Here is a 23,150-nt window from a genome sequence, read left to right as displayed (position 1 = left end):
TCAGGCAAACGCCAAGACCCAAGTAGCATCCAGACCTTGAAACTTTGTTCCCGTCGAGTTTACTCCGTACAACTGTTGAATACAACATTGAACCAACCTCAAGTACCTCAGCCGCGGTCGCGAAATCATACACTATATTCGGGCCTAATACGACTCCCCAAGCTTATATACAATGTCTACATAGGCCAAACAAAGTGTCTCCAGCGAGACACGAATAACCACGATGTCATTGCGTTCCCTCGGGTGTCAATTTAATTCCTACTACACGCAAATCTTTCGACATGGCCTACAGGTTAAATGTGCAACATCTAAGCTCTTGAAGCCCTCCTCTTTTCCGCGCGACACCCGCTTCGCACATAACTGGCCCGGAGGAAACCAGTACCTTGCAAAAAAAGCTTCGTTTTCGCAAGGGAATCTATGCGGCCATCCACCCAGCCCTGCGCGTACTCTGCAGGACCCACGCGGGGGCCAATGTCGTCATGAGTCCTCTGCGGCAAAGCATGCAGATCTCTGTGCGCATTGTGGCGGAAAGACCATACCCAAGATTCGAAAGCCCGTTGAACCCGGCAATCCTTCTAGTGGCTGGCACTGCAAACCATGTTCCCGGAATATATGCGTTCACGGCCATCTACCGAACGAGGAACAACTTGCGGATATTAGACGGCGACGATTAATAAGGGAGAGCGGCCAGGCAAGCCGAACAAGTCCGTGCCGGCACTGCGGTGACTTGACGGCTCCCAAAAGTAGCCGAAAGTTTGTCGAGCCAGATAATCCTTATGCGGGCTTTTACTGCCGACCATGTGTTCGGCATATGCACCACCATGGTGCCCTCCCCAATGAGCTCGAACTCACAGCCTTCAGATCCCGAAAGGAGGCTCGGCATAGAAGGCTCGCAAATTCTGCACTGAAAGAAAGAACGGAAAGCGGAGCAAGCCCGAAAAAAGAATCACCTGCTTCCACGACGCCCAAGTCTCCTAAGCAGAGCCGTGACCCACACCCCTGCCGCCACTGCAACGACACGACCTATTCCAACAGTAAGCGGAGGCTGGTCGAACCGCAGAATCCCTCTGCAGGGTATTATTGCCAACCGTGCACTAGGTGTCTACTCGAAACAAATGACTTGCCCACCTCAGCGCAACTAGCAGCGCTCAAGAAGCTCAGAGCCAAGCGAGTTTCCACATCGAATGCCAGGGTTTTGAGAAGCCCATGTATTCACTGCGGTTCTATCACCGCCCCGGGCAGCAAGCGGAAGCTCGTGGAGGCGAAAAACCCGGCTGCTGGGTACTACTGTCGGCCTTGTGCAGATTGCTTGGCTGAAACCAAAGCCCTGCCCGATGAGGTGCGGCTTGCAGCTCGCAGAGCCCGAGAGCATGTTAGACTAAAGAACCTTAAGGCTACCTTGAATTCCTCTCAGTCACAAACTGATTCTTCTCGGGAAGGGAAATCTCAAACAGGCGGCAAATCCAAGGCCTGTGCACACTGCAAAATTGACGAGACAACTACAACGATTAAGCACTTTGCGCCTCTTAACCAGGACATTTGTTCTTCGTGCCTTGGACATTTTGATCTCCACGGCTCGTTTCCTGGGCCGGAGGTCCTTTCGCGGCGGGACAGTTTGAGAAAAGCGCGGGCACGCATACAGTCGGATATCGAAGCTGGTCGGCCGCTAGCTTGCTCTCACTGCAAGGAGTCAAGACCTCAAAACCCGACTCAGCATTGGAAAATCGGCGGACAATTCTTTGACTTGGTTTGTCCCAGGTGCCAAGGAAAAGGATTTTGAGTTTCTATTCTAGCATGCATGCGTCGTCATCTTGTCGCTGACATTGAACTTATTGTCTTACTGCCTGAGCAAGATCGCTCTGTCGACCGCCTGTGGCGTTATCAAGCATGACATCGGTGGGACGGTCCAAGCGCCAAAATTATATATTAAGTATCTAGAATATAACAATTTATATACATATGTAGGTATGTATGAATGCAAGATGAGAATAAATTATACAAGACTATATACATATTGGATATGTAGGCGTATGACTAACTATCACCCGTTGGACCAGGTACCCGAATAGAGAAACACGGGAGAGGCGATCAACCAATCAGAATCCAAAGATTAAAGGATGTGACCACGGCAAGTCCCTGAGAGTCAAATGGTGGCTCGGCCAATCATGCCGTCGCCCTGATTTGCTTCACCTTGATTTTCCCTAAATTAATCTCCTTTTTCCCTGGATCTTTCTCTCTTCTTCTTTTCTAATTCTTCTTTGCTCAGAGTTGAGCTGGTTCAGTCTAGGAGGAACAAGAAAACCAGAGGAAAACAAAAGGAAACAAAGGAAATCACCCCAATTTCAAGCTTGTTCACTGTTTGGCCCCCTATTCCTGGTTGCCTGATCGCGAGCACAACAATCCACTCGAAAGTGGCATGTTCTGAGACAAACCCTTGAAACCTATGATCATACCGACTATTCGAGTCCACCGTCAGCTCGGCATACACGTTATATCCCCATCAGTCTACACATCTGCACGCCTTGTTGCCTCGCCAACTCCGAGACCCCCATCCCCACGACCCGCACCAACCAGCTTGGCGTTGCTTGTCTGCGCAGGCAACAACCCAAGCATTTGCGCGCATACCAGTCCATCCATTACATACTATAAATATATAATCACCATGAAACCAACCACCTTCCTAGCCCTCCTGGCTCCAGCTGCCGTCCTCGCCGACTCACAACCCGCAACTGGCGGCGTCTCCTCCGACTTCGCGCACAAATCCCCCGCAGTTTCAATACCGGAACTTGCTCCGCGGGAGCATTTTGCTCATATAATCGATCGCGACTTGCCCCTGTCGGATGAGATGCACCTGTTGACTGCGAGGCATGTTCTCCAGGCGCGCAGTGAGGGTTCTCTTGGCCAGACGCCATGGATTGGCATGGCTATAGGGTTGACCTTTACTGCTTTGGCAGCTGTTATGCTGGGGTGATTCCCACCTGATCCACGAACCTTGAACTTCACCTTCGATCTAAATACCTTTCTACCTACTTTCTCTCTCTCTCTCTCTGACGCTACACGTGAAACGCCGGGCACCGCTCGAACCCCCATTCAACCTCTAATCCGCTCGACATTTTGTGACTTTCATCTTCATCTTTTATCTTCTTACGGTCTTTTGCAGCGGATTTTTGAACCCCTTTTTTGTCTATTTTGCATCCATGGCCTTTTGTTCGGCGTGGTATTGGATATTTGAGCCCCTTTTTTTTTCTGTTCTTGCATTCCCCGACATGTGCACCTCTCTGTCACTATTTTACATTGCGTATGTACATGGTGCTGTCGGGGGTAGAGAGTTGCATGTTGTACGCATGTTGTACATGATACCTTTTTGTTTCTGATGCAGATGTCCCTATGTGTACATAGGATGACTTACTTAATTAGTGTATATAGATATGGTACAATACGAGATGACTATACATTTTTGCTTTTTGCCCCAATCTTTGGGTTTCTTTCGGGCTTTCGTTAACCTGCACCTCTTTGATATGTGGACTTGGGGCTTGGAGGTGGGTTTCTTTATCCGACTCGCGGATATGGAAGTCGTGATATGCTCAACTTTGAATATTCTACCAACAATTCTCAAAATTTAAGAGAGTCCCTATGTTGATTCTCACCTTGTCTACTGTAGGCGCACAAATAATTCAACCCACTGCGCAGGACCGAAGCAAATCAGCTGTGCCTAACCCCAGCGGCCAATTTTCTCCATGCTCCCCATTGCACTTGAGTTCTTTATTTTTGGAAACCCAAGTGAGCAATAAAAAAAGGAAAGAAGAAGATTCACATAATCTTGACCTAAAATGACATATCCTGGGTCCTCATTTTCGAGCACAATCTCACTAAAAAAACCATTGCCATGGTCAATGAATACCCACCCTACACTCCGATGCCCTCGCTTTGCTACGAGCTTGGACTGATGTTCGGATTCTTCAGTCTTTGTATAGTGGTCATGGCAACATATGTTGCCCTATGGGGCGGTAAATTTGTTTTTCTTTCGCTACGATATCTTTGGGGCTGGTATAGGTCAACATCTTCAGCCCATATATCCTCGTTTGAATGAGTTTTGCATCTACGATATAAAGGAAATGATGTACTCTCACCTAACTCAGCTCTGCCTATACCACTCTACAAAGCCATAACTAACAAGCGAAAGTATCCCAAAACCGCCTCCACGCACAAGACCTCGCCCGCCGCAAAGCCATCCGCAACAACAGACTAGACCCACTGCTAGGAACAACTGCATCCGTCACAGCAGGAACAAAAAGTCCAAGTCCCACCAAAAGTACCGCCCATGAGAAAATATTCGATTGTTACTCCATACCCGAGGACCGAGTGGAGTTGCCCGTCCATGGGATGGAGATATTTAAGAGTGGAAAGACCATTGGTTCAAGGGTGGGACCATTGAGTTCAAACAGCCCCCTTAGATTAGTCCTTTGAGTTCGAGAAGCCTGCCTGTATCTGGGGCTGGGACTGGCATGGTGCATACGCCTAGGGCTGTTAGTCCTATCGTTGGGCTTGCGTTATCACCTCATGGTAGTCAGAGTCCTGTCCGCGTTGAAGATTATCGGTCTGCAAGTCCGGTGAGGAATGTTGGCGGCAGGGAGGGAGGTCCTGTTGAAATTGGGCCGTGTCCTAGTCAGAATTAGGGAGGGTATATGGCGTTTATTGTGATATGAAATGTACAGGAAGCTATTTGAGGATGTTGGTAGTAATAGTGGGCTTAGATTTGGTATAGAAATATTATTATATTAATTCTATCATTCCCATGCAACTCCCCAGTCACGCCAACTCTCCAGTGTAGCCATTAATAAGTATTAGTACAAGTCTATTTACATCAATCATACATCTAAAAACCAAGCTACTCACACACAGCCTCGGCAAATCCATGCGTCCACAGCAACGAGCCCATTATGACAATCAAAAATCCAAGCGCAACAACCACACTCGTGACACCATACACATATGCATGGCGCCGACGTGACAACCCATTCAACTCAGAAACCCATGTACTGATGGTAGTTGCACTCCCGCAGAATCCGTCCATGACACCCTGCAGCACCTGGCAGCCCGTTAGAGCAGCAGGAATTACAGCCCCGAGACCACTGACATGCTGCAGATCATAGCACACACCCTCAATGATGGTTCCAAAGATATTGACCGCAAACGTGCCTAGTGGGAATGCTGGAATGCGGCTGTTCAAGTAGAGCGACACATAGAATCGAAGAAGACAACCGAGCGGCGCAAACACCAGCGCAAACACCGCCCGTCCACGCCAAACATCTGGGCCATCGTGTCGGTCCGGCGGCCAAATGGCAAGGAACACGGCACCGAGCCAACATCCCCAAGCCAACACAACCACAATGCGATCGAGAACCCGTCGCGTAAACGCAAAAGGTACCGTAGGGGTACATTGCGTCAATGCAAGAGCAAGATGCGCGCCGAAGACCAGAGCCGACAGACTCAGCGACACGGTCAGCAGGATGACAGCGACGAGCGCCATAAAGCTATAACCGCCATTCCGGGAGGCGATATCCGCACCGGACGGCAGCGAGGGATCAGGGAGTGCATTCGCCAACGCGAGAAAGACATCGCGAATAAACGACGAGAAGGACGTGCAGCAGCCGCAGAAACCAGTCGTGAGACCAATATACAATGGAATAGTCTTCTTGACGGCCTTGTGGTTCTTGTTCTGGGCCGCTGCGTCTGTATCCGCTTCGGCCTTGGGCTCGCCCCACTCTTCGCGGAAGAGATTCTTGTCTTCGCTGAGGAAGCCCATTACTAGGCTTCCGGTGACGTTCGCCCATAGTACCCCTGTCACGACGGGCGCGCCTGTGTAGAATGTTAAAGCTTGGAGACCCAGGCGGGCGAGAGTGCCGAGAAATGAAAAGAAAATTAGGTAGGAGACGGTGTAGAGGTGTGTTGCGTGTTTCGAGAGGGGTGCGGGTGCAGATGCAGGGTTTGGTGCAGCTGGGCGCTCAGCTGAACTTCGCCATGATTCGCGCTGGGTTGAAGTTTCCCTAACTGGTTGTGGAGCAGAAGTTTCCGCCAGAGGGTAATCAGTCTCTGTGTCGGCTGCAGGCATTGCCTTCAACTGTAGAGAGAAAGTCGCGAAAGTCGAGAAGAAATTGCCAAGAACCGGAGACCGAGTGGATCAACGGGTCATGTGGAGTTTCCGATAAGGTTAGCTCTTTATACAAACAGAGAGAGGGGAAAGCTACAGATAAGAACTGTCTACTTTGCTCTGTCTGCTCTTCTTCTTCTCTCCTTTTCTTCTTCTTCTTCTTCTTCTTCTTCCTCACACACTCTCTCTATACCTCATGATGTCTCTCCCATCTAATGTCCACATCTCTTCCCACCCCTGTCTTCAAGCCAAGCTCTCTCTAATTCGCTCGTCCTCCACTACTCCCCGCGAGACACGAGGGCTAGTCAATGATATTGCCACCATTCTGGGAGTTGAGGCCTTTGCAGGCTTGAAGTTGGTCAAAACAGGAACAGTATGTATCTTCACCTAGGTTCTAGGTCCATTGTATCACCCTCACACTGCCAGGATACTACCCCTCTCGGAATCGAGTATGAAACACAGGGCATTGAACCAGCGGACCTTGCTCTAGTGCCGATCCTCCGGTCAGGACTGGGAATGGTTGATGGTGAGTTATACTGCTCGACTTGTTGTCAATTCCAACATTACTCCAAAACAAAACCCCAAGATCTATGTATCCATATGCCATGTTCCTATTCCTCCAACCCACACTATTCCATGCATAACCCCAACCTTCTAAAGTTGAACCCAAACCCTACCCCGCTTACTTACCCAACTAGCCCTGAACGACCTACTCCCCACCCCCGTACCGGTTTACCATCTAGGCCTTTTCCGCGAGAAAGTCTCCCTTCAACCAGTAGAATACTATAACAACCTCCCCTTTCACCGGTCGGAGCTTTCCCCCGCGTCTCCGGCCTCTTTAAACCCAACAACCAACACCGCAGCCGCAACATTGGCAGTCCTACTGGACCCCGTTATTGCGACTGGTGCCACGGCCGAGGCGGCTATCCAACTGCTGCGCGATTGGGGAGTTAAGAAGGTTATCATGCTCAGTGTGCTTGCTTCGGAAGAGGGCATTAAGCGTGCTGCGGGGACTTGGAGTGAAGTTGAGGTTTATGTTGGTGGTATTGATAAGGAAGTAAATGAGAAGGGGATGATCGTGCCCGGTATTGGTGATATTGGTGACCGCCTGTTTGTTGCTGTGGGTAAATAGGCTGTCTATTGGTATCCATTATCCTCATGTTACTTTCGAAATTAGATATGGTAGAGAAAATGCGACTCTCGGAGTATGACAATGGTTGAAGTCTCCTTATCTAGTGGGTAAAAAGCACTGTGTAACACTCGATGCTAGGAATACTTCATTCCCATGGACGTGTAGACTCTCAAGTCTACATTGGTAGTTTTGGGCGCCCAAAAGAGGAAAGAGACTGACTCCCACATATTCCCGCAGCTGCCGATTCCAAATTTTGCCTTTCTGCTCTCCGTCATCTCCCGCAATCGTTTTTTTGGACTTTGGAGCAGCTGCTCCCTCGGCCAATTGTTCCGACAAGCATTTTCTCGAGTTGGGTTAGAAACTTGGGCTGACTTGGGGATGATATGGATACGCGAGCTTCAATCCTAGAGGCTGAATACATCGTGGAATATTGGCTCACGAGAGAAGGTACTCGAGTGAGAAGGAGAAGGTATCTTCTACGTCTTGGGAGTCTACAAAGATCTCTACGACTTTATTGAAGAGAAAGAGGTAATGTCCCCGCCAAATTATTCATCGATTACGTATAGTACATGGGAAAGGCATAAAAACATGTGCAAGAGAAAGCAAATGCAAGAAAAAGACGAAACAACGCTGAGCATGAGAAACATCAAAAGCAAGGGACGGGGAGAAGACATGCAGGCGAATTAACATCAAATACAGCGGCTGGAATGACCAGCCCAAGAAACAAAATCAAACAGACAAAAAGGAGATGAGAAAAACCAACGCACGGTGAACGCAGGAAAATCAAAAGGTATCGAGAGCACGAAAGCAGAAGGACGGGGGGCACGATTAGGGGGTTAAGTGAACCATAAAGTCAAACTCCACGGAGTGCGAAAGAACACACAGGACCAGCCAGGTGTCGAAGACGAAAAGCAGAAACACCACACTGGACTCCCTGGTGTAAGAAAAGCAGGGAAAATGCAAGTAAAAAATCAAGAAAAAAGCCCAAAGACCAGGGACCACCGAGAGGGATATCAAAAGGCGAAGTATAGCTAAAAAGTCCAAATACCCCGCCTGCCCACTGGCACGTCCAGTCCTGATTCCCATGTGTCCCAATGAATAGCGTCCAGAAATGAGAGGAGGAACCCGAAAAGTGAAGTGTGATAAAAAAGCACAACAAAAACAAATGAACTCAAGGAAAGTAACTCAAAGAAATTTAGTATGCAGTGCCGACGCTAGCGAGCGACTTGGTTGGCACAGCATGGATAGGCTGATCCTTGCCGATACGGAGAGAATCTTCGTAGCCGACAAGGGCCTGAGAGTGAAGCTTGAACGATTCGCCCATCAGCTTGGTAATTCTGTAAACTAGTTAGTTATCAATTCAAATAAATGTGGGGTGAAAAGGGCAAAGCTTACCCCCAGACAACCACGCCGTCTAGGATGTTACCCCATACACGGGCGACGGTGGAGCTGAGTTTGCCGAAAGCGTCGATGGCATCGTCGTCAAACAAATTGCGAACCTTGTTGTAGAGGGCCATCTCGGCCTCAGTCGCGGGCTCATCGTCATGTTCCAGGCGGTAGAGCCAGAGGCTCAGGATGACCATCAGGTCTAGGCCGCAAAGAGGGTGCTCCACACTCCAGTTGGTGGCAGAGGTCTTGGCAACCCAGTTGATGCCCTGAATAGCGGCAATCTCAATGCACTCAAAGCATTGTTGAATCACCTTGTTCATTTCCTGCGAACGCTTGACCTTCTCACGAGCGACAGTCATGGCAGCAGCCACCTCGTAGGAGGAGTGGTACCGCATGGCCTCCTGGATGGACTTCAGGTCAACTTCCAGGCGGGCGCGGGTGTTGCGATAGACGGCCATCGAGTTGAAGATCAAGGGGTGACCCTTCTGGGGAGTGCTGAGCGGTACCACAATAGTTTCCGGCTCGCACACTTCGAGGGAATTCTCCCAGGTCTCGAGAGCTAAGCGCAGCTTGTACTCAGTGACCACGTCTTGCAGCGCCTCGAAGCTGCGCTTGTGGTTCCAGACTTGCAAGAACAGGGCGTTGATGAGAACGCGGGTGGCGAAAGCACTGTAGCGGGTCTGCTCACCCTGGAATAAGAAGTCGTGAGCCTCACGGACAGTGAGAGCGCTGGTGGCCATGCCGCGGCGCCAAGTCTCATCATCGGCGGCATCCAAGTTCCACAAAGACTCGGATGATGGGAGCTCCAAGTCGTCAAATTCGTCGAAGCTCAGGGCAGGAGTGTGGTTGAATGTGAGTGTCAACATGCCGAAGAAGATGTACACGGCGAAATATGTACGACGGCAAGATTCATCCTCGATCCACTCTTCACGGGTGGGCTGTACATTCTGGCGAGCCTGAGTGCGCGCCTTCAGCTGGTATCGGTTACCAGCAACCATGTTGGCCAAGAGACTCTTGATTGAGCAGGTCCATTCAAGGCCCTTGGGGTCGCCACTCCAACTCTCAAATACCATGTTCAATAGAGTAGCTTGCATCAACCAGAGAGGGCACTTGCGGGAATCAAAGTTATCCTTATGTTGCAAAAATTGGTTGACCAGGACCTTGGAACCGACATGCAGCATGAAGGCATGCTCGCGCTCAAAGGTGTAAAGTGCACCAATGGACAAAACTGCGAGCAAGAGGGGTGCTGAGATTTGAGACGGCTTGAACGATTCCTGGTGGAGGAAAGGCAAGTGAGGGTGGTACAGGTTGAAGTAGGTGGACAAATACCGGTTCAACGCAAGAGTGGGGGAAGCTGGAAAGTGTCAGGAAGCGCACCAAGGGTGTCCGAGCCCTGAACACGGTCCACAATATAGTTCCGTTCCATCTCGTTAGCAATTTGAGGCGCCCTGGCAAGAGTCAATGCTTGGCTGGGTCCGGGTGAGCGACGGTAGTTGACGGGGCTAACGGGGCCAGTCATGGAAGGGTACGGCGACAGAGCATTCGGGGTAGAGTTGCCAGACATGGGAAGCGAGTTCGACATAAGAACGTCTCCAACGGGGCCATGGCGATCGACGAGGGTGGGCATCGATCCGGGTTCGGAGACAAGCGTGTCCCAAGGCATCTGGGGTAGGGTGGCGTTGCCGGAGAGGTATGGCTCGAAAGAGCCGCGTCCGGGGGAAAGCGATTCGGAGCGCTCGGATGTCTGGCCGGTCGCCGCTGCTGCAGCCTTATGTTGGAAATCTGTCATCAACATGGCTGCAGTTTCAAGGTCGACCATACCATCGCTGCTTGCTTCGATCTGCTCCAGCGTCGTCGGGTCAATGGTGACTGACGGCTTAGCTGGGGCAGACGAGTTTTTCTGGACCCCTCCACCACGTCTACGTCCCTCTGCGACCAGAGGAATTCCGCCGTCCTTGGCGTGAACGGTTCTGTCATGGCGCAGAAGAAGATCACGACGAACGAAGGTACTGCGACATTTTAAGCACTTGAAGGGTCTTTCTTTTGTGTCTATAATCAAGGTCAGTCAAAGAAACACAGATCCGAATCCATTTGCGAGTTGACACTTACGAGAGCGCTCATGGCGACTGCGATGTTCGCTTCTGCTGAATGCGCGATTGCAAAATTGGCACTTGTATTTCTTCTCGGGGGCTGATGCCTTCTTAGCCGGCGAGTTGCTGGCTGTCGCAGGTGCGGAAGGAGCCATTTGTGCGGTTGGTATCGTCTTAGAGAAGGAGTGACGAAATCGGTGGTATTGTCCCCTGGGTGATTTCGCACCGGTTCTGTAAACGTGTCGACGACAGGAGTTCTGTGAGGAGTCTGATCATTCCTTGAGCGGGGGAAAACAAAGGGTATCGAGAAAATGTGCGTGTGTATCCAGACACGAAGTATTAAATGAAGCAAACGCTGTAAAAAGAAAGAATATGATCAACCACTGATTAGGGAAGTGGGAAAAGGAAGAGGGGAAGGAGAGGGGAAAGAGGAGGAGAATAAGAAGGAATTTAGGAATTTCGAAATCGGGTTTTTGGGGGGGGGGAGGGGGGATAGGAAGGGAGGGGAAAAGGGACGTGGGCCTAAGATTCATCGCTTACTACTTAGTACGCGTGAGAACGCGCAGGGAAAAATAGCGTTACAAAATCAGAAAAAGCGGGAAGGAAAAAAAGCACAGGGCAACGGACAACACCTAAAATGGGAGGAACACCAGCCACCCTCTAGTCTTTTAATTACGGCCACGCACTTTTGGTTCCTTTTACCACTCACACTCTTACTGGCCATTGAAACGGATGTGCTCTTCCCCCCCCCTTTCTTGTTCTTTACCATACGAAATTGACACGTCGTAATTATCCCCCCCCCAAAAAATAAAAGCCCTATAGATTTGTCCCGATCGCAGCCCACATGGTTCAATTTGGCTCATCGCGTCGGTTCAGCCGTCCGCCCCCCTTTGGACCATTATTACAATATTGTAGATAATTGGATAATTTCGATATACATGGTCGATCATTTCCTATGTCCTGACAAAAAAAAATACTGCGAGGGTGCTCGATTAACGTTATTGAATCGTGCCCCTCGCTCAGATGGGTCTCGATTAAGGAGGGGAAAGCCCTTTGTTTATCACAGATAGTTTGTGTGGCTGGCATGTGAGGCTATCGGCGATTTACTGTGGCCCCTTATTTTCTACGTAAAGTCTCAAACAAAACGCCCCCCTACAGGGGTGGGGGAACTGATCTCATACATTACAATATATACATATATAATGACTAATAAATGTGTCGAGATAAAGATATGAAGATATAGATCTAGTATCGACGATAGACATGTTGAAATTATGTCTAATGATTTCATGATAGATCTCAACCATGGTTCACATCCGTCTAACCCCTCTTGTCAAACTCAGATCGACCACGCATTGATTTAGAGGTACATACACCTGACTAGTGAGTAAACTACTAATTAGTATACATAGTGGCAGTGTCACACAACTCCGATATAACAAATCCACATATGTATCTTGGAATGAGACAGGGGTGCGTAATTTCCCTGGAAATCTTATAGTTGCATTACATCTGCCTTTAAGAATGAGAATTTGTTGCGCTGTACGAATACAGATGCGATGTCGAAAAGACCTGACATCAAATCAAGGATACGTTGTATGCCTAGGTGCCCATCAGCCCCGTCTTCTGACAGATCATCCCACAGTACTTTTGTCGCCTCACTAAATTGACTGGTCCAGATTGCGTCTCACCTTGCCTATGTAAATAGCGCTGCTGGACCTATGATAATCGTCCACTTTCCACTTTGTGGCTGTTCTTCTGTTTGACTGTGCCACGCTCAAGATTATGTGTTCTATCATGCCATGTAAGACAATCTCATGCATAATACATGGGTGGATTGAATGTACATAGTACCCTGTATTGCACGTACCCTAAGTGGTCATCGAGGCATCACCTGCCGGACTGGATGGAGAAAGATCGGCATGCAGAGCTAAAATGCGAATCGGAGCTTTGGGTGGGAGTGCATAGCAATCATCTGATTCACTATCCCCGTTCTGGAGGAAACCCCATTTCTACATGCATGGCTAGCACAAATGGGAAACGGTTACCTGCACTACAAACATAAAGTAGAGTCTTCGACCCGGTCAGGGTCCACTAGACGGTGAATCTCACGCGATATTATTCTAATGTACACCGCAACGCTGTCAACCTTTCACCGTTACCCATCAATGCGGAGCTGCAATTTGAGTGCTAGTATCGCGAATTCCCGGGTCCTATCAGTGGGGCCCATCCAACATCTTACATCATTGGAGCCCGAAGATCCCGGAGGCGCAGGACTAACGCGGTTACTTGGGAAACGCGCTTCGCGTGGAGCACGGCACAATATCACCTTTCTGGTCCGGTCAAATCAGAGAGCATTGATGGTAGCAACCAAAATTCATTGTCAATGTCGATATAGCCTCTGCGTCCCTGAGCACCCCCTTGATTCGCGGAAGCCAAATCCCTAAATGCCCTCCCGGACTCCCGGCTGATCATCGAAGCCTGAGCGGAACTTCGTCTGCTTTAAATGATCTAGACTATCCCACTAGCTTTGACGCCCAGCGGTGAAGCCGGGTGGCTTGCGCTTTGCAGAAGGGATGCCCTAAACCATTAATTTGGATGCGAAGCCAACCAGTCGCTGCCCTTTGAGCCTTTTGTTCGATCCACTTCCCGATGCAGCGGACCGAGCCAGCTAACGTTCTCGACCCAGGCACAATAAATCATGACGGTCATATCACATTAAGCGGTGACTTGACCGCCTGATAAACGACCATGGCGATTCCTTGCCTCAAAAAACAAACCAGTTGATCCACCATTCTCAACCCCTTGGGCCGCAAATCCGGGAAATGTCTCTCATTCCATGCCCCTCCAAGCGGTCAAAAGAACGCTGCACAAGAGAACCATATCCATCGCAAATCCGCCGAATAATGGATCTGCACTGAGGATCAAATTGGGCCAGTTCCGAATTAGACCTTTTTCACCATATATTGTATTTTCCTTCGAGCTCTGCTCCACCTCAGCAAGCCTGTTGCCGTTGAAAGAATTTTAGGAACAACATCTTCCCCGGCGCCGGCCCCTGAACTAGTGGACACCGACACCCGGGCTTTGCTGGAGCCCCTCGTCCCGACAATTCCATAGCCAAGGGGGTCCGGTGTCTCCGCCGGCGACGCCAGGACGGTCTGGAATTTCTCACTTGGTTCTAACCCCAACTCTAAGCCGTCTTAGGCCAAAGATGTCGGTGAAGCCCTATTCGTGTCAACATCTTTGATCTTCACCGCTTCTGCAATACGGATCTAAATATCCTACTAAAAATTGACCCCCCACAGGTCTGGACCCCAAAGATGATGACCATCAAAGCAATGATCTCACGTAACTTGAAAATTGATTCTCAGACTTCAAACCCCATTGTGCGCGCTATGCCCGATACACTTTCGCTAAGGAATGGGTCTTCAAAAGAACCCCCCAACTTCCCAAGCCACTGGAAAAGCAAGACACCTTCGATGGAGCCCTCTCCACCCAACGCGTGCTCTGTAAAGGTCTGTAAGAGCGGGCCATCGGTGGATTCGAATATTACACAATAGCAAATTCGCCTGCCTACTTGGGCACAGAAGGTCCATTTCAAAATTGTGTGTTCGCTCCCGTCCCGACGAACGCGAGTCTGGACTCGGGCGGCCACGTCCCTACCCGTATCCAGAGACACGGGTAAACCGAAGCTTTTCGTGTAGCGATAGCATGTGGATTTCTCACAACTAACCAAGGGAGACCACAAACATGAATTTGAATTTTATTCTGGTAATGTATAACTGGCCTTTCCAACCTTCGCAGTCATCTCAATGCACGAAGTACGTTATTTGTAAATTAAGATATCCACGTCATCTGCATAAAAGCCCTGTCCATTGGGACCTACCCAACCATGGAAAGATGATCAATAAAATACGATGCGATCGCCCCTGGATCGTAATGGAAGGGGACATCCGGGGAAGAACTTCCCGGTCCATGGTTCACTGCGGTCCAGATCTTGGTTCGCTGCGCGTTCTGATATCAAACCGACAAGTCAGAATCTAAATATCTCTGCTGCGAGACAGATATCCTCCCCGTCGGTGCTGCATGCTGTTGTCTGTAGATTATGTGCTGTGCATATACCAAACCCTGTCGCGTTTATGAATTGGCCTGCTTAATTGGCCGATTCCCCCGATGCAGGGGATACACCATACATGAGCACGGATTCATCACATGGGCAAAAATATAATTTCTTACAGATTGCCTTGGTACTTGCTGACATTCATACTTATCGAACGGAGATGGGCTTCCCCTCCCCCCGCGCAGAGATCCATCCGCAGAATTTTCCAGAAAAAGGTGGACACTGTAGTTAAGGGGGAAGTGGGAAAGTGACGGAGGACGGAGGGCCCGAAGAACCTTGCTTGTTTCGAATCGCGACACTTGATTGCACGGGGAACAATGTAAGGTTTTAACACTGACGCGACCGTCGTCGAGAACAAAGGAATTGATTGCACCAAGAAACTTTCGTAGTCCATTGGACTATCGGCATCCTACTCCATAGAGTGAGGCGGGATTTAATAAGTAGGGAGTAACACGTTCACAGGGGGGAACGGGGCCCACCGAGAGAACCTTGCAAGAAAGAATTGGAAGCTAATCTTGATTCGCGAATATGAAACCGAGGGGCGAAGGAAAATGGGTACAAAAAAAGGGGTTGAGGTGATCAGGATCATCGGAGACCCGGCATGTGGAAATCCGTTCAGTTGGGTGGCCTGTGAGTGGTGATGATGTCGTTTTAGCTTCCTGCGATTTCCGTGATGTCCGGTCTGCAAGGAACAAGGAACGAGGGGCTTCGTGCTGAGTCTTGCTTATCACATTTGGTCTGCTTGGTTTTCTGGCGGGTTTTTCATATGGAGTATACAATATTGATTGTACTTCCTGGGTTCTACAGGCAGTATTTTGTATGCGCGGGTGCTATTGAGTTTCTCGGTTTCGGTCTCGGTCTCGTCGATAATTGCAGCATCGAACGGTATAACACAAGTCTCGGGTGATAAAATGTACCAAGTAGATACAATATACTAATCAATCGTTTGTGTGAGCTCGGAATAATTTACAATTGACTTGGCACCGGCGATACGTGATGGATTATGTGGCGGTATAGTGATATTGTTCCTGGCTGGCGGTTAGCCAGGAGTAGTTTTGTATATTTGAATGCGCGAATCCTGGCAAGACGACGTCTGCAAATTGTCAAACACAAAAGTAGATCGTAGCTTGTTCCCACGTACACTCGAAGTTCCCATAGTTCGGCTCTACGTCATATCTGCTGATTGATCGAAGCTGAAGTATATATATATGACGAATCTGTGGATGTGATCGGAATATATTATGCCTAGGTATACAGCAAGTCGATTTGATCCCATCATGACGTTGGCCATTAGAAAATCTTCAATGCAGATCTTAGTTCCAAGTCAGAAATTCGAGATTATCAAGTAACCTATAAACTCATTCGGAGAGGTATTACTAACTCTATGTTCTCGCTGGGCTCCTGGACTATTCACACAAGACTGAATTTTAGTCACACGCTTCGAACTTACAAAGGTATGCCGTGCGATACATCAATGTAATCTTAAATCGCATAACTCAATTATCGGATACCTCATTGCACTCAATAATAAATAGCCCTCTTACCATTTGTGTCATGGCTGTGTGTTCATCATTCGGTTCTATGGGCTAGTCATAGGTTTAACCCTGATGGGATATAGGCGTGATGGCGTAATGCTGCCATACTGCAACATCTTCACCCTGATCTGCCTCAACAATTTGAAGGTACAGCATACAACGTAATTGTAGGTACTTTCCCGTCATCATTGAAAAATGGTTTGTTGTGAAGACCGAAGAACTCGAGACTTTTCCGCAGAATCGTTGCGCGTTTTTTTATCAAGCACGTCCTCTCAATAGTTATCTCCACGGGGGAAGAACAGGGTCGTGGATACGGTGGATAGCCTTCCAATCTCCCGGGTCTGCAACGTGGTTTGTTTAGTACTGGCTACTGATACCCAACGGTCTTGCATATCCTATCAGGGTTGGAGACCTGTATTTGAGGCTTTTCGTACTTATTGCCTGTGTTATACCTAAGAACAGTAGATCGGAACTCAAATCACCTAACTGGTTGAAGTACATTGGTAGGAGTGTCTAGGCGAAGCGAAGATAGGACAGCGAGGCTTCTGGTCACAGTCTATTTGGAGACGGGTCATGCCTATCTATGCATTGCCCAATAAAGATGTCCAGTTGGCCCCGGGGTCGAATGGATTGCTTCCAATCTTCCGTCAAGATATTAACAGACTGGGCTTGGCCAAACGAGGAGTGTTAGAAATATATAGCTACAACACACTAGCCCAGGTTGTGATTGTACCTGATGAGATTGATCCAAGATGCCACTATGTATTCGGAACAGGCCTATGTCTGGCATGCTATGCAGAAACCCCGCGGTATCCTCAATAATCCCTCTGTATTCGCATCTGTGTCTACCCATGCTTGCAGCAACCATGCCGCGTGGACTCAGTCACATCTGCCGCCACCGGGGACGAGCGCCAGCACGATTCAACCAGAGCCCCGAAAGTGGAACCGTAGAATCCACTTTAGAATATCATGATATTGAATATATTAAAAACCGCCTTCTAGAACAATTCTGGAGCTAGTTGGTTAGAGAATAGATATCTTTTCCGAAGAGTGTTCAGGGATCATATATATTACCCGACATTTTAAAAATGAACAAGGAAAGGTCACACTGCTTTGGAACTGGGTATCTGGTTTGGTTGGATATTGTCCCGAGGACAGACCACTAGCCTTCCAAGGTTGGTCACCAATCCATTCTGCACCGAGACATTACTTTGGTATGGCTCCCCGAGTCCTCAGCCGAATTCTCAGCTAACAATTCGGATGGTTGTAGTTCTGAACTTTGGCACCCCTTACTGTTTAAATCTGCTATTTTCAATAATTAGTCCCTGATAACCCCACCCAATTAACTGTTGTGAATAATTAACATGCTATTAAGGGTCACTTGAATCCCAAGAGATCCCCTGTGATCATTACCACACGATCCCAAAATTGATAGCTGTAGTTATAATGTTGTATCCTCCATGTGCCAAGCCAGCAATGATAACCGCGGCCAAATATCATAGTTGCCGGCTAGTTATATGCCACTCCTAAGAGGGTCTAAACCTTCCAGCCTTGTGGTTTCTCTATTCTTGTTTTTCGAATTATTATTAGCACCTATCATAAACCCCAAAAAATATTATCAAACCACAATTACAGACAATGTACTTTATCACACCTGAGAACTGAATAGAAAGGTCAGCATATGTACACCGTACAATAGTTTAGAGATGTGACAGTAAGCGTGGACAATTCTGATACACACGCAAACACACATAACTGGTGGGGAGTAGAGGGATGTCAAAAAGAAAAATAATAAAAAAAAGTAGAAAATAACTCAAGTATTAATTTATAACACATGGTCTCGGCATTCAATCTTGGAAGGGCCCTAATGAACTTTCCGAAATATCATACAACTGTACTATATTGTATATCTAATTTGTACATACCTACTTGCCTTGGTTCTACAAGGTATAACATAGTACTTAAAACTCATAGATGTCATTGTGCGTGGTACCTGTAAGACTTGTGGATACAACATAATGATTAGGTTGTCTTAAGATTGTCATTGGATATGAAATAATTGAATACAAAGTTGTAAAGATGTGTAATGGAGATGTAATATTACTCCGTTACAGAAAAGGTAACCAACCGGAATCATGGATAGAAGGGCTCCAATTTTGTATCAATACTGGTATGACACTCTGCGCCCGTCCCGCCTTTTCCAACTCCCCCTAATTCAATCCCACCTGTCCCATTACATTCCCTCGATGGCATAATCTTGTTCATTCTCTCTTTGACTACTGCGGTCTGCTATTCCCGAAATCTCCCTGAGTCCAGCCATGAGCAGATATTGAGCTCAACCTTACCCCTCCAGAAACTCTCTGGATCGTGGCGTTCGTTTGTCAATGTTCGAGGTTGGCGCCGGAGATCTAGCCCTCGACACTACTGCGCTGGTCAAGTCCGGGACTGTTGCGACATTCGAGTACACCGACAAACAGGTGACCATACCCCCAACCTTGTCCCGCTATCGCGGTCGGGGAGATAATATCTCACCGGATCACCACACCAACCAGTCCCCAATCAAAATGGCTACCGGCTATGCGATCAGCCCAGAGCCCCCGGCGCTCTTCGTCCGGGCTATGTACGATTATGATGCCGATGACCATACTAGCCTCAGCTTCCGCCGTGGCGACATTATTCAAGTTCTCAACCAGCTAGAGACAGGATGGTGGGATGGTGTTATCGATAATGTTCGAGGTTGGTTCCCGAGTAACTACTGTACCATACTCGCGGAAGAGGAGGACTTCGGCGACCACTTCCCACACAGCCACGATACCGAGCTCAGCGCGGACTCCGGACTCGAAGATGAATATGGCGATAGACACGAAGAGGAGGAAGTGGACTCCGAGGGTAAATCTCGGGATTATCAGCCTATGCTCCCCATCGAGAGCATCCCCGCGCCTAAGGAGCAGGAAGAGGCCGCATTCTGGATCCCACAAGCGACACCCGACGGCCGCCTTTTCTACTTCAATACTTTAACGGGATATTCCACCATGGAGTTACCTTTCGAGAACCCAACAGCCACAACTGAAAATGGCCCACGAGATCGAACCAACTTCTTTGTCCCCGATCAGACGCGACCACCCCCGGAGCTAATGGCGCGCGGGTTCGAGCGAGATGAAGATGAGTATGACGGCTCTGCATCGGAGGCAGAAGGGGAGTCATTGATGTTAGCTTCGCAAGACTCTATCTCTCGCCGGCGTCAATCTTTGATGGATGGTGTATCACCGGCCACGTCCATGGACTCCTTATATGCTCCGACCACGAAAGACTCCAAATCTTCCCAGCCGTCAATCAAGGCCCTGCAGACAACATACAGTTTGGGAGGACACAGCAACAGCACCGCCACCTCTGTGGCCGAAAGCTTTTCCAGACCTTCTATTTCTTCAAATTTCCCCCAGCATTTTGTTGATGATGGTTTCGCTCCCCCAATCACTTGGCCTTTGCTGGTCGATAATATGCGGTACGCCGTTGAGGCTTACACTCAGACACTTGTGAACGGTGACCGTGCAGAGTATGTGCGAAAAGCCGAGGACATTTCCGATCATCTACGTATGCTACTGGCTGCTGGATCTGACACGACGGATAACCATTCGGGCAACCCATCCATAATTTCCACTAACAAGGCTTTGTATCCTCACTTCCGGGATATGATGTCTAAGTTTTCCAAATTGGTCCTTTCATCGCATATTGCCGCTGCTGACTGGCCTGGAGCCGACTCAGTCAACAAGTGCCTGCAGGAGGCCGAAGGAGTCATGCAAGGGGTGTATGGGTATGTGGACGTGGCTCAACAGCAACGCGGAGACGCTATCCACCGCATCGTACCTGGTTTCATTAGCGGCAGCTCTTCCGGAGGTAGTTGGCAGAACAATGGCGTTTCCCTGAATACATCGGGCCCAACATCATTTCTGGTCCCAGATGGGGGGATTCACGAGCCGAGCCATCGGTTCACTTGGACGCCGCCTTCCTGGACTCTATTGATATCCTTCGAAGATCGTTTGTTGGTAGCATTCGTCGACTAGAAGAGCGATTGATGATTAATCGGAACATTGTCACCCCTGAAGAACATCGGGACATTGCGGATGCAATCTCAGCAGCTGCGATCAAAGTTATTGAGCAGTTCCGTCCATGGATTTCATCCGTTGAGTCAATGAACCTGGCACCGCTCGGAACCAGCTTCCAAAACCCTCAGCTTGTAGACTTCAGCTTGCAGAAGCAGCGAGTCTATGATGCAATTGGTGATTTTGTCTTGAATTGTCAGGCCATTTCTGCTCCTCTAGCTGATGAATGGGCCGAGCTCCGCGGCGATTCGCTTGACGATCGCGTGAATGCTGTGCGCGGCATTGCCAGACAGTTGGAGAACTACGTATCCCAGATCGGCTTCTCATTGTCTCTGCTTCTGGAACAAATTCCAACAGAACCCAGCCCATCCCTACGAAGTGAAAGCCGCCAAGAAGTGGACGATGACAAGTTCAAGAATACCCACGCTCGAGGCGAGTCCCAGGCGAAGATTGCTACGGAGTCAATCGGCATTCCATCTTCTTACGCCCCTGAAAACGAGGGTACGAAGGTCCGAAGAAATATGGACAAGGCACAGCGATTCTTTGGCCAGGCACCACCAACAGCCATCACCCGAGAGCCAATTCGGGAGCCAGTTCGTGAACCCGAAGAGACTCCCTGGTTCCTCAAAATGGCACACGAAGGTGAAGTGTTTTACGATACCAAGACCGACTCGCCAATACTTAAATGCGGAACACTCGCCGGATTGGTAGAACAACTCACTCGTCACGATAAGCTCGATGCATCTTTCAACAATACCTTCCTCCTCACCTATCGCTCTTTCACCACCGCCTCGGAATTGTTTGAGATGCTTGTTCAGCGGTTCAACATCCAGCCTCCATTCGGGTTGAGTCAAGATGACATGCAAATGTGGATTGATCGCAAACAGAAACCTATTAGATTCCGTGTTGTCAACATTCTCAAGAGCTGGTTTGATCACTTCTGGATGGAACCTAATGACGAAGTGAACATGGATCTCCTGCGACGAGTTCATACTTTTACCCGTGACTCTATCGCTACCACGAAGACTCCAGGAACCCCTACATTACTAGCTGTGATTGATCAGCGACTTCGAGGACAGGACACAACTTCGAAGCGCCTTGTTCCGACTCAGAGCACCGCCGCCCCGCAGCCAATTATTCCTAAGAACATGAAGAAACTCAAATTCCTTGACATCGATCCAACCGAGTTTGCTCGACAGTTGACTATCATTGAGTCGCGCCTTTATTCCAAGATTCGACCGACCGAGTGTTTGAACAAGACATGGCAGAAGAAAGTTGGTCCTGATGAGCCTGAACCGGCCTCTAACGTAAAGGCTTTAATTCTTCACTCTAACCAGCTCACCAACTGGGTTGCTGAGATGATCCTTACCCAAGGTGATGTCAAAAAGCGTGTCGTAGTCATCAAGCACTTTGTGAATGTGGCTGATGTAAGTTGTTTCTATGTTTTTTTTGTCACCAATTCTGGTCTTACTAACTTGACAACGCAGAAATGTCGCGCTTTGAACAACTACTCTACCCTGACATCGATCATTTCAGCTCTCGGAACTGCCCCCATTCATCGTCTAGGTCGGACCTGGAGCCAGGTCAGCGGGCGCACGTCTGCGATTCTGGAGCAAATGCGTCGACTTATGGCTAGTACGAAGAACTTTGGCGAATACCGAGAGACTTTGCATCTCGCTAACCCGCCCTGTATTCCATTTTTCGGTATGATTACGACCATTACAAACAGGCTGCCGAGTGTCTCATTCAATTTAATTTGTGGCTAACGCATTTTAGGTGTCTATCTTACGGATTTGACCTTCATTGAGGATGGTATTCCGTCTCTCACACCTTCAGAATTGATCAATTTCAATAAGCGGGCAAAGACCGCCGAAGTCATTCGGGATATCCAGCAATACCAAAATGTGCCTTACCTTCTGACACCAGTCGGTGAGCTCCAGGATTACATTCTCAGCAACCTCCAAGGTGCTGGCGACGTACACGACATGTACGAACGAAGTCTAGAGATCGAGCCTAGGGAGCGCGAGGACGAAAAGATTGCAAGGTATGCTGAAGCCACAACCAGAGACAAGGGCTCCTTGTTGTTTGCATCCACTGTCGCTATTTTGCGATAACCCATTTTATGTTCTTTTAAGTGGCGTTTGACATTTGCCCGGCGATACCCAAATTTGACCTCTTATTCCCCTTTTTTTGGGCAAACAAGACAATGCTTTCTTTTTTTTTTTCTCTCAAAACTGTTCGGCTGTTGAGACTAACCATTTTTTAATATGAATTTCGTAGATTACTATCTGAGTCCGGTTTCTTGTAAACCCGAGGCCAAGATCCCTGTCAAGTTGCATCTGCTAGGTGCGCCACCAAACAAGTTCGCCAACCGCAATGCGCGCTCCAATCAACAGCGCCATCATCGATATCAGTTGCTGTCTCACCCGTTCCCGATAAACACGGACCAATTCAATTTCTATATTCGGGGCTTTTGCAGCTTCTGCGGGCCTTGCGACCGTGTCTACCTACAACATAGGCTACCTGGCCCCCACCTTCAGCATGTCTCAGCAAGGACGGATTTTTGCAGATCGATACATCGCATATGTCTGTCTCGGAACTACTGCAATAGGTTCCAGGCTACCCGCTACTCA

The 23,150-nt window shown here is 48.8% G+C and overlaps 7 protein-coding genes across 7 annotated transcripts; 5 read left to right on the top strand and 2 right to left on the bottom strand.

The window, feature by feature from the left end:
• Nucleotides 1–223: 223 nt before the first annotated feature.
• N7529_002442 (uncharacterized protein) lies at nucleotides 224–1,780 on the top strand (the record flags this gene model as incomplete). The annotated part of the gene is made up of 1 exon (XM_057237970.1): nucleotides 224–1,780. One exon carries the CDS (start codon nucleotides 224–226, stop codon nucleotides 1,778–1,780), a length of 1,557 nt encoding a protein of 518 aa, XP_057100581.1.
• An 882-nt stretch (nucleotides 1,781–2,662) lies between these two features.
• N7529_002441 (uncharacterized protein) lies at nucleotides 2,663–2,971 on the top strand (the record flags this gene model as incomplete). The annotated part of the gene is made up of 1 exon (XM_057237969.1): nucleotides 2,663–2,971. One exon carries the CDS (start codon nucleotides 2,663–2,665, stop codon nucleotides 2,969–2,971), a length of 309 nt encoding a protein of 102 aa, XP_057100580.1.
• A 1,917-nt stretch (nucleotides 2,972–4,888) lies between these two features.
• N7529_002440 (FluC/FEX family fluoride channel) lies at nucleotides 4,889–6,112 on the bottom strand (the record flags this gene model as incomplete). The annotated part of the gene is made up of 1 exon (XM_057237968.1): nucleotides 4,889–6,112. The coding sequence occupies one exon, from the start codon at nucleotides 6,110–6,112 to the stop codon at nucleotides 4,889–4,891; it is 1,224 nt and encodes a 407-aa protein (XP_057100579.1).
• Nucleotides 6,113–6,350: 238 nt separating this feature from the next.
• N7529_002439 (uracil phosphoribosyltransferase) lies at nucleotides 6,351–7,283 on the top strand (the record flags this gene model as incomplete). The annotated part of the gene is made up of 3 exons (XM_057237967.1): nucleotides 6,351–6,524; nucleotides 6,578–6,677; nucleotides 6,850–7,283. 3 exons carry the CDS (start codon nucleotides 6,351–6,353, stop codon nucleotides 7,281–7,283), a joined length of 708 nt encoding a protein of 235 aa, XP_057100578.1.
• Nucleotides 7,284–8,478: 1,195 nt separating this feature from the next.
• On the bottom strand, nucleotides 8,479–10,917 carry N7529_002438 (C2H2-type zinc finger protein; the record flags this gene model as incomplete). The annotated part of the gene is made up of 4 exons (XM_057237966.1): nucleotides 8,479–8,620; nucleotides 8,679–10,026; nucleotides 10,050–10,721; nucleotides 10,782–10,917. 4 exons carry the CDS (start codon nucleotides 10,915–10,917, stop codon nucleotides 8,479–8,481), a joined length of 2,298 nt encoding a protein of 765 aa, XP_057100577.1.
• Nucleotides 10,918–14,082: 3,165 nt separating this feature from the next.
• On the top strand, nucleotides 14,083–14,447 carry N7529_002437 (uncharacterized protein; the record flags this gene model as incomplete). Its single annotated transcript, XM_057237965.1, has 2 exons — nucleotides 14,083–14,281; nucleotides 14,323–14,447. The coding sequence occupies 2 exons, from the start codon at nucleotides 14,083–14,085 to the stop codon at nucleotides 14,445–14,447; spliced, it is 324 nt and encodes a 107-aa protein (XP_057100576.1).
• Nucleotides 14,448–18,801: 4,354 nt separating this feature from the next.
• On the top strand, nucleotides 18,802–22,631 carry N7529_002436 (putative cell division control protein Cdc25; the record flags this gene model as incomplete). The annotated part of the gene is given in 4 exon segments (XM_057237964.1): nucleotides 18,802–20,311; nucleotides 20,323–21,944; nucleotides 22,005–22,221; nucleotides 22,294–22,631. 4 exon segments carry the CDS (start codon nucleotides 18,802–18,804, stop codon nucleotides 22,629–22,631), a joined length of 3,687 nt encoding a protein of 1,228 aa, XP_057100575.1.
• Between the last annotated feature and the right edge of the window lie 519 nt (nucleotides 22,632–23,150).

Source organism: Penicillium soppii, assembly GCF_028829465.1.
Source record: "Penicillium soppii strain IBT 18220 chromosome Unknown utg000003l, whole genome shotgun sequence".
NCBI classification, from domain to species: Eukaryota; Fungi; Ascomycota; class Eurotiomycetes; order Eurotiales; family Aspergillaceae; genus Penicillium; species Penicillium soppii.
This window is presented reverse-complemented; position numbering and strand designations above follow the sequence as displayed.